This window comes from Lodderomyces elongisporus, chromosome 7 (genome assembly GCF_030384665.1).
Source record: "Lodderomyces elongisporus chromosome 7, complete sequence".
Lineage (NCBI taxonomy): Eukaryota > Fungi > Ascomycota > Pichiomycetes > Serinales > Debaryomycetaceae > Lodderomyces > Lodderomyces elongisporus.
The window spans coordinates 285791-303826 of record NC_083679.1 but is presented as its reverse complement, the minus strand read 5'-3'; the positions used below and the strand labels follow the sequence as shown (position 1 = coordinate 303826).

At 39.5% G+C, this 18036-nt stretch overlaps 1 protein-coding gene across 1 annotated transcript; it reads right to left on the bottom strand. All coding sequences in view use genetic code 12, as the record gives it.

Moving 5' to 3' along the window:
• Nucleotides 1-3575: 3575 nt before the first annotated feature.
• PVL30_005072 (uncharacterized protein) lies at nucleotides 3576-11977 on the bottom strand (the record flags this gene model as incomplete). The annotated part of the gene is made up of 3 exons (XM_061119643.1): nucleotides 3576-10746; nucleotides 11104-11636; nucleotides 11972-11977. The coding sequence occupies 3 exons, from the start codon at nucleotides 11975-11977 to the stop codon at nucleotides 3576-3578; spliced, it is 7710 nt and encodes a 2569-aa protein (XP_060975626.1).
• Nucleotides 11978-18036: the final 6059 nt, after the last annotated feature.

Sequence of the window (18036 nt, the reverse complement as noted above, 5' to 3'; positions counted from 1 at the left end):
TGTGTTTCTTTTTCTTCTTTTTTGGTTTTTTTAGTATTTTAGTATTTTGTGCTTGAAGGGGAGGGGAGGTGAAAGGGCAGAGGGTATAAAGGAAAAGTATGGTTTGATGCCCATTGCCTTCCGTAATCCTTTTTATTTTTGGTTTTGAAATTTTATTAAAAAAAAAAAAAAGAAAAAGGAAAAAAAAGGAAACACAATATTTATTTTTTACAAAGATATTTTGGGAGGATCTTGTAAACAAAAGCATCTACAGGTACAATAGTTTTGTGCATTTACGAAAAGAGAAAACTCACTCTTTTGGTACATTGCTTATGATACCACCACTGTTGAGCATCGCGAATAGATAAGCATTGCAACAACAACAAACAACAAACAACAAACAACAACAACAAAAACAAACAACAACAACAACATTTGGGTATTGTTACTTATCAATTTTTTTTGGGGGGGGGCAGGGCTTTGCACTTTTTCTACTCTTCAAAACAACTATGAATGACAAGGCATATATATTTTTACAATGCAACATGAAAGAAAAAGAAAAGACAAGAAGATCCTTGACTATTTCTCACTTTAACACCCCCTTTCTCTCTCTCTCTTCTCTCTTCTCTTTTCTTCTTGTCCAAATTTCATTTGCACCATTCAAAAAAAAAAAAAAAAAAGAAGGTCATGGAAAGTAAATAGTAAGAAACACTACTTAATGTAATATTTCCGTATGGGGAGGGAAAAAAATAAGAAGTGGGAGAAGGGAGGGGGGAGGGGGGGACGAAGACGAAGGAGTGGCAAAGGAAAGGAGGCTTTGACTTGAGATTTTACCAAGGTTAGACATAAAATACACGCCTTCTGCTTGATCTCTATTACCTTTTATCTCCTTATTACAGCACTGCAACATTTTAGCCGTTCAACCTCTCATCCTATTCCATCCAATAAGTTAAAAAAATTTATCACGTTTTCCCCGCTCTGGTCTAGAGCTATACAACTCAGTGATGTTGGAATTTCATCTGCTAGTTCATGGTGGTGGTGGTGGTAATAGTTCTAGTACCAGTAGCAGTAGCAGTAGTAGTAGTAGTAATATTAGCCAAATTTTACGACAGGCAAAATAAGAAGTAAAGAAAAGAAAAAAAAAAACAAATTAAAATTTCACAAAAAAAGAATTTATTTTTTTATTTTGCTTTAAGCCTTGAGCTGCCTCGGACGGAGATTAAAAGGTTTGTGTTTATGTTGAACAAAATGAACTGAAATCAACCAATAAAATCTGGATTGTGAAAAAGAAGAAGAAGAAGAACAACAACAACAACAACAACAAAATATAAGTTCACTAAGAAAACGACAATTACGAACTAGTGTCTCACAAAAAAAGAAACTAGCTTGAGGCAAAATCACCCACAATTTTTTTTTTTAAAAAAAATAATTCAAACTGTAATTAGACCATGAACTTGTGCATCGACAAATGTCTTTTCTTTTCTCTTTTTTATTTTTTTTTTTATTTCGTTCTTTCTGTCATACTTTACTTCGTTATAGAGGATGTTATGTTGTGTTTTTTAAGTTTTTACTAGTCTTTTAATTTATTGATTCACCATTCCATAAGCAGTTTAAAAAGAAAATATGTCTACATGTGTGCCTACATGAATGCTCCGTCTTTTCTTCTTTTTATTCCTCTTCTTCATCTTCGCTTTTCGTTACTTTTTTTTTTTTTTTTTTTTTTTTTTGGTTTGTTTTTACGGCGAAAATAAAATTTAAAAAAAAAAATTCAATTTCAAAAGCAGCAGCATTTGATGGGTCTCACAAGTGTCTTAATAACTCTACTCAAACTCTTTACAATTTATTATTATCCATTCAATCCAAATGTTGCCACATATACCAGTTAATTTTTTCCTTCTGACTCCCATCCCATCTTTAATTATTTATGATTCCGGAAACCCAATAAAACATGACTTAGTTAACACGTACTAAAACCTTGGGAAAACAAAAAAAAAAAATACTTGAAAGACACATCGATAAAAAGTCCCCAATTTGAAAAATACAACTATAAGAAAAGGTTGTTTTCTAATTTTTTTCACATATTAATGTGCCTGCGTAAGTTGTAGTATTTAGCATGATTTTGCAGCAAAGAAATATATATATATATATATATAACATATTAATACATGTATATGGTTGACACTCCATAGTAGAACACAATAGCTGAGAACTGGAAGGAAAGTAAAAGGTTTAGCTATGCTTCTACTGTTCCTGCTATTTGCACCCACACCCGCACCCGCACACGCACACGCTAATATTGTTCTCGCTCCTACTCTTTCCCACTTTGCACCTAAACGTTGCTTTTTTTTTCACCACTGCACGAACCCCATGCACACACGCAACAAGACATCGCTGGGGCTGTTTGAAATATGTCAACAAATCAACAAATTGACATATCAACAAATTAACATATCAACAAAACTAGAACCAAGAACCAAAAAGCCAACAATTAGAAATAAAGGGGACAGTAGATGTAACTGCCCATATGCAAATAAATCCAGGGTGAGGACCGGAGAAGTATCGTAATTAAATATACTCCTACAGTGCTTTGTAATAAAAATATTATACTACGAATCAAAACTTTGCTTTTTGGGCCCAGATCGAATCGATCTTACCGCGACATTTGCTCTCGTTTTCCACATCCCATTGATTTTCTCCCCTCAATTTAATATTCCTCATATAACTTCTTCACTCTTAAAGAAATATCTCAAATTAAACCACCCGACCCTTTCTATCATCCTCTTCTCTACTGGGCCCAAAAAACAGAAAAAAATATATATTGATAAACAATTAAAAGAGAAAATAATATTTGTTTATATTCTTTACAGCGAGCTATATGCAAAATTTAGCTATTTATACTTTTTCTCTAACATGAATTACCGATAGACCTCAGCAAATACTTTGCTCCACTCATGTAGCTAAAACCTTCTGATGCCTATAGATTAGTACAAAATTGAACCCTAAAATTTTTTTTTTAAAGGATTCTAGAAAAAAGAACAGTTGAGCAAAACACTGCAAGAACCCTGATCTAGCCATCCACGACTCCGATTTTTATTTTAATTGGAAATTGACCATTCAATGTATAGATTGGCGCATATGTGTTTCAATCTGTAACCCGAATAAAATAGGAACTCTTTATAATCAACTGTTTCTACATTGCTGGCCATTATAATCTAATCTCTTGAATTAATAAAAAAAAAGGTATCTAGAAAAAATAGAAAATTAATATCTAACTATTTTTTAAATAAACAATGTCAAGATAATATATAATCTCTCTTCAAAAAGAAAACAACAACAATAAATAACCGAAAATCAAAATTAATTCGTTCAAGTAAAAAACGAAACCGAAATCGTTCCGCGGGGAGCAAACAAGCCTGCAGAAATTGCAAAAAAAAAAACAATACATGCATTAAATAGTCAAGACAAATCAATTGAAGGAATGTCACCGAAAAGCAAAGAATAAAAAAAAGTAGAAAGAATTGAAACAGTAAAAAGAAAGCAACTGGTAGTGCTTGCTTAAATAGCACAATTGTATGCTATAGTCTTGAACTATCTTCTCAAATAAACGTGAATACCCCAATGCAGGCTAAGAGAATAGCCATCCATTTGCTAGGAGTAAAACTAGCCGCCGAGTTTTCAGATAGTTGAACCGATGCAGTTGAAGTGGAGATAGGAGATGAATTCGATGACGTAGCTGCAACAAAAGCAGAGGTGGAGATTCCGTGAGTTTCCAAAGTTGTAGCACCAACAGTCACAGAACTGGAACCTAAGCCAGAACCAGCACTTGTGCTACTTGGCGAATTAGAAGCTTCTGGGTTAACGGATTCAAATGCAATGACAGAACTTGTAGAAGAACCTGCCGCGTTGCTAACTTCACTATCTCCGTTGCTTCCATTCATTGCAACAGATGGAACAGACTCAGTTCCAGCATTCTCAGTCTTGGACGTTGGAAGGGCATTATCAAAAGTTGTAGTTGATATAATACTACTTGAAGATGGAACTGCCAAAGAAACAGTTGGCAACAATACAGTGGAGGAGCCAGATAAAGTGACCACACCGGATGCAGTGGCAACTGAACCATCGGCATTAGTGGTGGTCCAAGTGGTAGTGTACTCCGAAGCATCAGCATCTTGCAGGTGTGGGAATGTAGTCAATGTGGTGGATGAAGTACCAGAAACTGATACTACACCAGAGTCAGTCACAACCGAGCCATCTGCATTAGTGGTGGTCCAAGTAGTAGTGTATTCGGAAGCGCCAGCATCTTGCAGGTGTGGGAATGTAGTCAATGTGGTGGATGAAGTACCGGAAACAGAGACAATACCAGAGTCAGTCTCGACGGAGCCGTCTGCATTAGTAGTAGTCCAAGTGGTGGTGTACTCGGAAGCGCCAGCATCTTGCAGGTGTGGGAATGTAGTCAATGTGGTGGATGATGTACCGGAAACAGAGACAATACCAGAGTCAGTCTCGACTGACCCATCTGCATTAGTAGTAGTCCAAGTGGTGGTGTACTCGGAAGCGCCAGCATCTTGCAGGTGTGGGAATGTAGTCAATGTGGTGGATGAAGTACCGGAAACAGAGACAATACCAGAGTCAGTCTCGACGGAGCCGTCTGCATTAGTAGTAGTCCAAGTGGTGGTGTACTCGGAAGCGCCAGCATCTTGCAGGTGTGGGAATGTAGTCAATGTGGTGGATGATGTACCGGAAACAGAGACAATACCAGAGTCAGTCTCAACCGAGCCATCTGCATTAGTGGTGGTCCAAGTGGTGGTGTACTCGGAAGCGCCAGCATCTTGCAGGTGTGGGAATGTAGTCAATGTGGTGGATGATGTACCGGAAACAGAGACAATACCAGAGTCAGTCTCGACCGAGCCATCTGCATTAGTGGTGGTCCAGGTGGTAGTGTAGATTCCCTCTCCAGAGTTACAATCAGGGTCATCACGTTTACAAACAATAGGGCCAGTTGCAGATGCTGGGAATGTAGTGATGGTAGTTGACGAGGTACCAGATACTGATACAATACCAGAGTCAGTCTCGACGGAGCCATCTGCATTAGTGGTGGTCCAAGTAGTAGTGTACTCGGATGCTTCTGGATCTTGCAGGTGTGGGAATGTAGTGATGGTAGTTGACGAAGTACCAGAAACTGATACAACACCAGAGTCAGTCTCAACTGAGCCATCTGCATTGGTGGTGGTCCAGGTAGTATTGTATTCGGAAGCGCCAGCATCTTGCAGGTGTGGGAATGTAGTGATGGTAGTTGACGAAGTACCAGATACTGATACAACACCAGAGTCAGTCTCAACTGAGCCATCTGCATTGGTGGTGGTCCAGGTAGTATTGTATTCGGAAGCGCCAGCATCTTGCAGGTGTGGGAATGTAGTAATGGTAGTTGACGAAGTACCAGATACTGATACAACACCAGAGTCAGTCTCAACTGAGCCATCTGCATTGGTGGTGGTCCAGGTAGTAGTGTATTCGGAAGCGCCAGCATCTTGCAGGTGTGGGAATGTAGTGATGGTAGTTGACGAGGTACCAGATACTGATACAATACCAGAGTTAGTCTCAACTGAGCCATCTGCATTGGTGGTGGTCCAGGTAGTAGTGTATTCGGAAGCGCCAACATCTTGCAGGTGTGGGAATGTAGTAATGGTAGTTGACGAAGTACCAGAAACTGATACAACACCAGAGTCAGTCTCAACTGAGCCATCTGCATTGGTGGTGGTCCAGGTAGTAGTGTATTCGGAAGCGCCAGCATCTTGCAGGTGTGGGAATGTAGTGATGGTAGTTGACGAGGTACCAGATACTGATACAATACCAGAGTTAGTCTCAACTGAGCCATCTGCATTGGTGGTGGTCCAGGTAGTAGTGTACTCGGAAGCTTCTGCATCTTGCAGGTGTGGGAATGTAGTGATGGTAGTTGACGAGGTACCAGAAACAGACACAATACCAGAGTCAGTCTCAACTGAGCCATCTGCATTGGTGGTGGTCCAGGTAGTAGTGTACTCGGATGCTTCTGCATCTTGCAGGTGTGGGAATGTAGTGATGGTAGTTGACGAGGTACCAGATATTGATACAACACCAGAGTCAGTCTCAACCGAGCCATCTGCATTAGTGGTGGTCCAGGTAGTAGTGTACTCGGATGTTTCCGCATCTTGCAGGTGTGGGAATGTAGTCACTGTGGTGGATGAAGTACCGGAAACAGAGACGATACCAGAGACAGTCTCAACTGAACCATCTGCATTGGTAGTGGTCCAGGTAGTAGTGTACTCAGTAGTGAATGCTGGAGAATAGGTAGATGATTCACTGTCGGTGTCCGTAGAAGATTCAGGAGCAAACGTAGTCACTGTGGTGGATGAAGTACCGGAAACAGAGACGATACCAGAGTCGGTCTCAACTGAACCGTCGGCATTGGTGGTGGTCCAGGTGGTAGTGTACTCAGTAGTGAATGCTGAAGAATCGGTAGATGATTCACTGTCGGTGTCCGTAGAAGATTCAGGAGCAAACGTAGTCACTGTGGTGGATGAAGTACCGGAAACAGAGACAACACCAGAGTCGGTCTCAACTGAACCATCTGCATTGGTAGTGGTCCAGGTAGTAGTGTACTCAGTAGTGAATGCTGAAGAATCGGTAGATGATTCACTATCAGTGTCCGTAGAAGATTCAGGAGCAAATGTAGTCGCTGTGGTGGATGAAGTACCGGAAACAGAGACGATACCAGAGTCGGTCTCAACTGAACCGTCGGCATTGGTAGTGGTCCAGGTGGTAGTGTACTCAGTAGTGAATGCTGAAGAATCGGTAGATGATTCACTGTCGGTGTCCGTAGAAGATTCAGGAGCAAACGTAGTCACTGTGGTGGATGAAGTACCGGAAACAGATACAACACCAGAGTCAGTCTCAACTGAACCATCTGCATTGGTAGTGGTCCAGGTAGTAGTGTACTCAGTAGTGAATGCTGAAGAATCGGTAGATGATTCACTATCAGTGTCCGTAGAAGATTCAGGAGCAAATGTAGTCACTGTGGTGGATGAAGTACCGGAAACAGAGACGATACCAGAGTCGGTCTCAACTGAACCGTCGGCATTGGTAGTGGTCCAGGTGGTAGTGTACTCAGTAGTGAATGCTGAAGAATCGGTAGATGATTCACTGTCGGTGTCCGTAGAAGATTCAGGAGCAAACGTAGTCACTGTGGTGGATGAAGTACCGGAAACAGAGACGATACCAGAGTCGGTCTCAACTGAACCATCTGCATTGGTAGTGGTCCAGGTAGTAGTGTACTCAGTAGTGAATGCTGAAGAATCGGTAGATGATTCACTATCAGTATCAGTCTGCGACTCAGGAGCAAACGTAGTCACTGTGGTGGATGAAGTACCGGAAACAGAGACGATACCAGAGTCGGTCTCAACTGAACCATCTGCATTGGTAGTGGTCCAGGTGGTAGTATACTCAGTAGTGAATGCTGAAGAATCGGTAGATGATTCACTGTCGGTGTCCGTAGAAGATTCAGGAGCAAACGTAGTCACTGTGGTGGATGAAGTACCGGAAACAGAGACAACACCAGAGTCGGTCTCAACTGAACCATCTGCATTGGTAGTGATCCAGGTGGTAGTGTACTCAGTAGTGAATGCTGGAGAATCGGTAGATGATTCACTATCGGTATCAGTCTGCGACTCAGGAGCAAACGTAGTCACTGTGGTGGATGAAGTACCGGAAACAGAGACAACACCAGAGTCGGTCTCAACTGAACCATCTGCATTGGTAGTGGTCCAGGTGGTAGTGTACTCAGTAGTGAATGCTGAAGAATCGGTAGATGATTCACTATCAGTATCAGTCTGCGACTCAGGAGCAAACGTAGTCACTGTGGTGGATGAAGTACCGGAAACAGAGACGATACCAGAGTCGGTCTCAACTGAACCATCTGCATTGGTAGTGGTCCAGGTGGTAGTGTACTCAGTAGTGAATGCTGAAGAATCGGTAGATGATTCACTATCGGTATCAGTCTGCGACTCAGGAGCAAACGTAGTCACTGTGGTGGATGAAGTCCCGGAAACAGATACAATACCAGAGTCAGTCTCAACTGAACCATCTGCATTGGTAGTGGTCCAGGTGGTAGTGTACTCAGTAGTGAATGCTGAAGAATCGGTAGATGATTCACTATCAGTGTCCGTAGAAGATTCAGGAGCAAACGTAGTCACTGTGGTGGATGAAGTACCGGAAACAGAGACAACACCAGAGTCGGTCTCAACTGAACCATCTGCATTGGTAGTGGTCCAGGTGGTAGTGTACTCAGTAGTGAATGCTGAAGAATCGGTAGATGATTCACTATCGGTATCAGTCTGCGACTCAGGAGCAAACGTAGTCACTGTGGTGGATGAAGTACCGGAAACAAATACAATACCAGAGTCAGTCTCAACTGAACCATCTGCATTGGTAGTGGTCCAGGTGGTAGTGTACTCAGTAGTGAATGCTGAAGAATCGGTAGATGATTCACTATCAGTATCAGTCTGCGACTCAGGAGCAAACGTAGTCACTGTGGTGGATGAAGTACCGGAAACAGATACAATACCAGAGTCAGTCTCAACTGAACCATCTGCATTGGTAGTGGTCCAGGTGGTAGTATACTCAGTAGTGAATGCTGAAGAATCGGTAGATGATTCACTGTCGGTGTCCGTAGAAGATTCAGGAGCAAACGTAGTCACTGTGGTGGATGAAGTACCGGAAACAGAGACAACACCAGAGTCGGTCTCAACTGAACCATCTGCATTGGTAGTGGTCCAGGTAGTAGTGTACTCAGTAGTGAATGCTGAAGAATCGGTAGATGATTCACTATCAGTATCAGTCTGCGACTCAGGAGCAAACGTAGTCACTGTGGTGGATGAAGTACCGGAAACAGAGACGATACCAGAGTCGGTCTCAACTGAACCATCTGCATTGGTAGTGGTCCAGGTGGTAGTGTACTCAGTAGTGAATGCTGAAGAATCGGTAGATGATTCACTATCAGTGTCCGTAGAAGATTCAGGAGCAAACGTAGTCACTGTGGTGGATGAAGTACCAGAAACAGAGACGATACCAGAGTCGGTCTCAACTGAACCGTCGGCATTGGTGGTGGTCCAGGTGGTAGTGTACTCAGTAGTGAATGCTGAAGAATCGGTAGATGATTCACTGTCGGTGTCCGTAGAAGATTCAGGAGCAAACGTAGTCACTGTGGTGGATGAAGTACCGGAAACAGAGACAACACCAGAGTCGGTCTCAACTGAACCATCTGCATTGGTAGTGGTCCAGGTAGTAGTGTACTCAGTAGTGAATGCTGAAGAATCGGTAGATGATTCACTATCAGTATCAGTCTGCGACTCAGGAGCAAACGTAGTCACTGTGGTGGATGAAGTACCGGAAACAGAGACGATACCAGAGTCGGTCTCAACTGAACCGTCGGCATTGGTGGTGGTCCAGGTGGTAGTGTACTCAGTAGTGAATGCTGAAGAATCGGTAGATGATTCACTGTCGGTGTCCGTAGAAGATTCAGGAGCAAACGTAGTCACTGTGGTGGATGAAGTACCAGAAACTGATACAACACCAGAGTCAGTCTCAACTGAACCATCTGCATTGGTAGTGGTCCAGGTGGTAGTGTACTCAGTAGTGAATGCTGAAGAATCGGTAGATGATTCACTGTCGGTGTCCGTAGAAGATTCAGGAGCAAACGTAGTCACTGTGGTGGATGAAGTACCGGAAACAGAGACGATACCAGAGTCGGTCTCAACTGAACCATCTGCATTGGTAGTGGTCCAGGTAGTAGTGTACTCAGTAGTTAATGCTGAAGAATCGGTAGATGATGATGGTGGTTGGGTTGATGATGATGGTGGTTGGGTAGATGATGATGGTGGTTGGGTAGATGATGATGGTGGTTGGGTAGATGATGATGGTGGTTGGGTAGATGATGATGGTGGTTGGGTTGATGATGATGATGGAGGTTGCGTTGACGATGATGGTGGTTGGGTAGATGATGATGGTGGTTGGGTTGATGATGATGGTGGAGGTTGGGTTGATGATGATGGTGGTTGGGTTGATGATGATGGTGGTTGGGTTGATGATGATGGTGGTTGGGTTGATGATGATGGTGGTTGCGTAGATGATGATGGTGGTTGCGTAGATGATGATGGTGGTTGGGTTGATGATGATGGTGGTTTAGTAGAAGATGATGGTGGTTGCGTTGACGATGATGGTGGTTGAGTGCTTGAGGTCAGGTCCGTTCCTGGAGCTGCTGGTGGAACCTGACACAGACAAACAGATGGAATTGCATTTGCCGGGACCGCTTTATTGTATCGTAATGACCCTAATAAGGTTGATGGTAAGCCGGCTCCGGCATCTGTAACAACTTCAAAGGAAGTGGCATCGTATCCTTTTCCAATTAGAAATTTTTGTGATAAGAGTCCTGTAAGTCCACCAGTTAATGTCAATATACCGGTGTTTGCGTTATAGGAGTATGGAGTGGTGCCCAAAATTTTGTTGGTCAAAGAAAGCGGAATAGTCAACCCAATTTTGTTACCATTACCGAATCCTGCAATTGTATATGTAGCGGGTGCACTCAATGCTTGAACCACTATTGAACTCTGGGAGTCTCTTAAGTATAAAGTTTGAGTAGTTGCAACAGATAGCAACGCATTGGAGAGGTAGATGGTCGAGTCTCCATTTGCTTGAATACTGTATATCTCGTTAGTAAAGTAAAAACATAATCGACTTTCTTGGTTTCGAAATGGAGGCAGCAAAGTCGCGTTTCTATCAGGACATAATTTTATTCTTGATTTTGAATGCAAAGAATACGTAAGCAGAGAAAAAATCTCTTTCACACACACACACACACACGCACTAAACTGACGAGCAAAAGTATCACGTGATATGTTTTGTGCATTTTCCACATTTGAATTTGCTTTCGCACTCGGTAGTTTAAAATTAAGTTTTGAAAATCTGTTCCAGTGATGTTAAAAGTGTCTCAAAATTTGAGCACACATTCGAACTAAGACGAAACGTGCAAACAAAAGAGTGCCATATAAGATAATAAGAAAAGATAGAATAAAAAAAATTAAAAAAACATACCATCCTGAGCCTGTGATGCTAGTCAATTGTTGGTAAACACTGCTGTAGAGACAGATGGAGCCGGCATTTGTGATTGAGCCTAAGGTAGTTCCCAAATTGATTAAAGACTCTGAACGTTGGTTTTGGTAGAATACAAGTAATCCATTGTTTGTCCATGATGCGGCTGTTAAGGCCATGACCGGTGGGTTAGTTCCATCGGCTGCAAGGTACATCTGACCATTGTTGAGAAAGGAAAGACCAACCAAGTTGTAGTTTGGTGCAATCAATGTCTTGAGGGAGTTGAATGAAATAACACCGTTGTTTTGAATTGAGTTCAAGACACCTAGCAAGGTGACTTGCAAACCAATCAATGGGTTTGTGGTTGAGATATAGAACCCGGCATTGCTTTGTACGGTCAAGTCACCTACGAATGCTGAAACAGCATTGTTTATGATTGACCAGTATGCGCCAGAACTAACGGTTATACTTCCAACAGAAAGATTGATGGTTCCACTTGTGACTGTGTCCTGTGTAATAGTCACAGCAAGTAAGCCCTGAACTAGGAATAGCCAGATTAGATAAAAAAGCCGTTTAAATATCATCGGCTGTGGTTTTTATTGAAGTTTGTGTAGAGAGAGTGGAAGAGTGAATAAGAATATCAAGGGATTTTTAAAACCACAAGGAAATATACATTTTATGGGATATTGGGAGACCATTTATACCTCCTACCTGAAAAAAAAAAATTACCAAAGTACGATTAACATTGAGGTATCCATAAAGATGTTGGGTGCGGGTGCAGTGAGATGAGAGTGGGGGGGGGGAAGAGGAGGGGGAGAAGGAAAATACTGGTGTTTAGCATAGATGCTCTATAAGTTTTATTTCTTTTTACTTCCATACTTTGTTTTCTTATTGCTGTTTTGTTTCAATAACAGTATCAACCATTAAGTGTGCAGAAATGAAGACACCGGTGTAACTTTGAGAATAAATTCCATGTAGAGAGGCGGTTGCCCCAAACCTTAATTTTTATTTTTATTTATTTTTAATTACTTTTATTTATTTTAATCTTGTATTGAAGTTGTGCTGAAAATTCACAGCTGGAGTAGGTGAAGAAAGAATGCAAAGCTGTGGTGAAATTGCTACACAACACACAAGGGTCAAAACACTGTTCTCAAAGTTATCTCAGCAAAATACGACTGCGAAAATATTAAATAAAGTAATAAAGAAAATAAAAAATAAAAAATAAACAGAAGACACAAAAGAGGACTAAGCACGGGAATAGGGATGCAAAGGGAAGGGAAGCTAAAAAGTATAAAAGCACTAAAGAGAGATATTATTACACAAAACAAAATTGTACATGAAAAAAGAAAAAAACCACAGACGCACAAAATACTAACATCTTCTTTACTTAGCTGCACAGGGTCCTAAACGTAATCTTTGTATTCAAAACGAAAGGGCCCACAAAGAAGTTTATTATGTTACAAAACAGAGGGAAGGAGAGTTGCAACCTAGTTAAATTTCAGGTTGTGCTTTTTTTTGTTTTGTTTCTGGTTTGCCTGAGAATACAAAATGGAGAATTACATTCTTGGGTCGTGATTGTTCAATAACAACAGAGTGGGGGGGAGGGTACACAATAAACAAAGGGCAAGACTTTGCATGGAGAATCTAGAAATCTATAAACAACAACGCGGTAGGAAATTTGAAGGCACAAAGCATGTAGGAGGAATGGGTGATACAATTAACAACAACAGGTTGATTCTGTTTTGTCGCGTTTGTGCCAATATTTATGAAAGTTTTGCTTTGATTCCGTGTGTTGAGTGAATAAAGAGAACAAATTGGGTAGTTTGTCTGATTGGTTGGTTGGTCAACGCTTTGATTTTCAAATTTTTTGTTGTTTTTTTTTTTTTTTTGTTTGGGCCAAATTCGATAGTTGTACGATTGAATGATAAATCAATCTTAGATGATCAATCAACCAAAAAGACAATCTGGAATAGAAATCTCCTATACTTACTTAAAGTGTAAGAGGAGGAAGCGTGAGTTCGAAAGCACAATCTTTCCAAACTGCGGGCGAGAAAGCACATGAAGCGACGTAATCGTTTCTGCAGGATGAATAGGGCAATCCTGTGCATCAAATACAAGCCAAGTGATATTAGGCAATGGGCAGCACTTGGGATTATTCGATGGAAAAAAAATCTTATTATAATCTTTTCCGAGAATTGTATTTTTGGTTACGACATATTCGCGCTATGGTGAGTATATCGCTTCTTCTTGCACCTCCCGTCCACTGCCTCCTTTCCTCTTACTCACCCTTACTCACCTTCTCAACACATCTTCTTCTCAAAAGCTTATAGAAGTTGATTTGAAAATCCGAGACCACAATAAAAACAAAAAAAGATAAATACAAAAGCCTTATTTTATAAATCTACGCGATACTTTAAATGATTGGTTGTCTCCCTTTTTTTTTTCTGTTAACCCGTGTCTTGTTATACAAAGATGCAAGCTATCTAACGCTTCTATTCATTTTAGTGGAAAATGTGCTGAAGGATGTTGATTGTTATGGTTTTGCCAAAAGAAGGAGTTTGTTTTTCAATGTAGAACATCATGTTCATATATGTATATACATATATATCTACACATAAGTATGCTTTTGTCAAAATTTGTTCACAAATTAGAGAAGCTGCAAAAAAAGAAACACACTCGCATTATAGTAAAATGTGTTGTTGATTGCAATAGCAATTTTAAACGTTTGCTTATACTTATCTTTCGGAATTGCTCAACTAGATTAACTTTACCTTCCATCTTGTACGAGCTGTATTGTTCTTCTAGTGCACCAAATACTTCTATTCTTTGCCTTGTATCTGATGTGCAATCCACATTTTCATTTTTTTTTTATTTCTTGGTCACAAACACGGAATTTCCTACAAATATCTTGTGTAACGAAATCAAATAGCAGCATCAGCTACTTGTCTGGGAGAATAAAAAACAAAAGAAATAGAGGAAAGAGGAAAGGGGCGGTGTAACAAGTCTCTGTTTCCGTACTTTTTTCTTCCGTCTTCTATTTCTGTTCATTCTAACTCAAGTTATTTGTTGTTGTCTTTTTTTTTTCTTTTCCTCCTCTAAAAAAAAAAAGATGTAGAAGAGCAAGTGGAACAGGAATGGCATTTGATTTTGGTGCTGAAAAAACTTTATTGTGAGGTAAGCACTAGTTCAGAACTATATTTCAATCTCATATTTGTATAGTGTGCATATACGCCCATGCCATGGTGGTGTAATTTTCCGGAAGTATGCCACCATTGCAAAGCTTCAGTTAAAAGGATTTGACTGAAATATATGTCACGCATCAATTTTGATAGATACGACAATCATCGGCCACTTCCCCGAAAACTTTTAAAATAGTTTATGTAAAGCAAGAGAAGTTCTTTTGAAGGATTGCAATTATAAGATCGGCACTAATTAAACTGGTTATTGCAAATGGTTATTAGTCCATCAATTTGACAGTAGTTGGTAGTAAAAGGTTTGTTCTGCGCACAACTTTTGCATTATATTGAGATAAACCTCTTCACCTTGTCTTTTTCTCTTTTTATCTGTTTGCTTGCTTGGTTGGTTGGTTAATTGGTTGGTTGGGGTGTGTGTTTTTTTTTGGTTCTGCTGCAGATTGTCGCAATTGGGTAAGTAAATCCCGCCTTGCTGACTAAAAAACCCTGTTTCGTCAACCCTGTGTCTTATAAGTATAGAGAGAATTTTTTATAAAACTAAATTGGGCAAGTGCGTACTACAAGTAGTTACAAAAACAATAAAAATATAGAAAAACAATTAGCAGAGCAGAGCAAAAATGGAAATGAAAAGAACCTATTGTTTATAGAGCTTTTTAGTTCGTTTCATCGCAATAAGACTCTCTCGTACTCCTTTGGCCTCCCTTTCCTCTTCAATTCACCCCCAACCCATAACTTGTCACCAAACACACTTTTTACGAACTTTTGATTAAAATAAATGGTACAATGACTTGAAACGTTTACTCTTTTTGCCTTTTTATTTCACTGGCAGCACATGGAATGGCAAAAATTTCTTTTTTTCTTTTTTCTGGCAATTCCACTCCTTTTTGTGATGCATTGATGAATTAAAGAGAGAGACCAATCATCTTTTACGGTGATGTTCTTCTTAGCTTTCGGCTTTAAGCTCATCGCTGACGTTCTAAACTTTGTCGGTTTGAAAATTCCAGAATTACAGTATCTTGAACAATTCCAACTATAAAAATATGCCAAAAAAAAGGGGGGGCTCGTGCAAAAGATCTGAACAAGAACTTGAAAAAGAGTTTTGTTGATGAGCCCGGATTCCCATGATGCTACGGCACCAAAAAATAATCATTAAGAAGGGTGGTCCTTCATCAATTAAAGCAAAAAAAAAACAAGCAAATTGCAATTATTAAGTATGAGCCCTTGTCTATTCATCTCTTTCCCTCTTTCCCACTTTCCCTCTTCCCCTGTTTCCCTCTTTTCCTTTTTTTTTAGATGGAAGAATAAAGAAAAAGATAAATGAAGAGAGAAACTGAAATTGAAACTGAAATTGAAATTGAAAGTTGAACTGCCTCAGGTATATCAAGTAAAAGTTTTATTGTTTTGTGTGTATATAATGTGTATATGGTTTTGTGCCCTCGCCTCGCGATGACTATAGCTTTATATATACATAGATTATTTTGGGAAGGTGACGTAAGGGCGTGGCTTTGCTTTGCTTTGCCTTGCTTTATTATTGTGGTATTGTTATTGTGGTATTGTTGTTTGTTGGTGCGTGTTCTATAGACTAAAGCCTAAAAGGATGAATAAATACAAAAAAAAAAAAAAAAGAAGGTGCTAAAGTTTAGTAAATTGTGGTGTCTGTGCTACATCCATGGAATGAATTTTGAAAGGAGGAATCAACGTTGCAGCAGATTAAAATTATAAAGCAAAAGATAAAGAACTATGATGATGCTAAAGTAAAAACATAGCCCCCTTGGCTTTGACTACTTGTTCGTATCTATATGGAATACAAAATTAAAACGTACTAAACATTCCTCCAGCGTAAACAAAAGAGAATCTACGAGACGCTTGCAATGTTGAAATGCTCTTAAATATGAAATCTGCGATGGCGATCCTTTTTACTTTGCCATTGGTACAAATATACAGATATACATAGATATGTATGTATGTGGGTATAACACTTTTTTTGCCCACAAAGCAAAAAAGAAAGAAAGAAAGAAAGAAAAAAAAAAAAGAAGAAAAGAGTTTCAAGTTGTTTGATGTTGTTTGGAAAAATTGAGCGGGGATTTGGGGGAGAGCGAGGTCTTGATAACCATTTCCGTAATTACAAAGCATGGTTTGTAGATAGTGAGATTCTGGTTTTCATTTGGTTTGTTTCTCTCTCCATCTCTGTTTCTATCTATCTTTTTCTTTTTTCTTTTTTTTATTTTTTCTATAGCTTTTAGCTCTATGTGCTCCTTACAAAATTCTCAAAGCTTTTACAAAGGGCTCTAAACCAGTAAAGTGGAGAAGAGCCGGAGGAATACAAGGGAAGGCAAGCTACAGGCAAGCTACAGGCAAGGTCCAGCCAATTAACGCAGACTGGCATAATCTAAAAGTACTTATGAATACAGTATAGAGAGAAAAAATGAAAAAGATAAAAGATAAAAGATAAAAGAAATTGAAAAAGGTATAGAAACTTAAGAGGTAAAGCATGTTTAACCCTGTGCAGTTATTTATCAACTTTTTCAACAAAGCTCTTAGTTCTTCTCCCAGTTTGGTAATCATCTTGAAACTGGTAGTTTCCATGTGCATCATCTATGTCTGCACCTGATTCTTCTTTTGCCTATCGCCGCGATATTCCCGACATTGGGGGAAAGGGAGGGGAGAGGAGGGGATTTCTATACATTTCTAAACCTTTTTAAAATACATGCAATCCTCTTCAAGTGATACCTAAAATGTGAAAATTGAAAAAATTGAAGTAAAATGAAGAATGAAATAACAACAATAACAACAATAATAATAATAATAATAAAACCCATAAGGCGTGTCCATACAGCTAAAAATTCAGATACCGGAATAGAATACGAACTTTGTCAATATTTGTTTTGTTTCAACTATGATAGAATTTGAAATGAAGAGAACAATTAGCATTAACAAAGAAAATCTTGTGTTTGTAGGCTTAAAGAAGCTCCGTAAAAAGATGTATTTTTAATGAGTTGATTGTTTGCGCCATAAGTACAATAGATTTAGGCTAAAGTAACTAAATTCGCAACAATATACTCACTTATACAACAACACTACCAAACTCAAAACCAGATGAAAAGGAAATTGAAAATAGAAAGAAAAAGGAAAGAAAGAGGAAGAAAAGAACAAACCAGAAACCATCTTTTTATTGGAGTTTCATCTTGCCTCATGCGAGATGAAATTCCAAGAGCACACAATCATTGGAGATATTTTGTATATATGCAAATATGCAGAGACTCGTTTTATTTCATAGGAATTCCGTCGATCAATCTCTTAAACCTCTAGGCAAAAACTAGCAAACACTCAACTCACCATTTTTTTGGGGGGTTTTCTTGGTCTTTGTTTTTAATTTTTTTGTTTGGAAATTGTACGATGCAACAATAGGCATCAAAGAATGTAGTGTGTAAGGAAGATAAACAAAGTGGCAAAAAAGAAGAAAAAAAAGAACGAATTGGACACGGTATGTCTACATTGCAGATCCTGTTGTATTTTTTCTTGCTTGCTTTTGGTCCTGCCTTGTTTAGTTCTGTTTAGTTCTGTTTGGTTCTGTTTGGTTCTGTTTGGTTCTGTTTCGGTTTTTTTTTTTTTGGGGGGGGGGGGGGGGGGGGGGGTTCTTGCAGTTTCTTGTATCTAGTTTTCTTCCTTGAATACCACCTTCTGCACATTGTTGAAGAAATGAAAAAATCCATTTGAAAATTCAATTTAAATACAAACAACA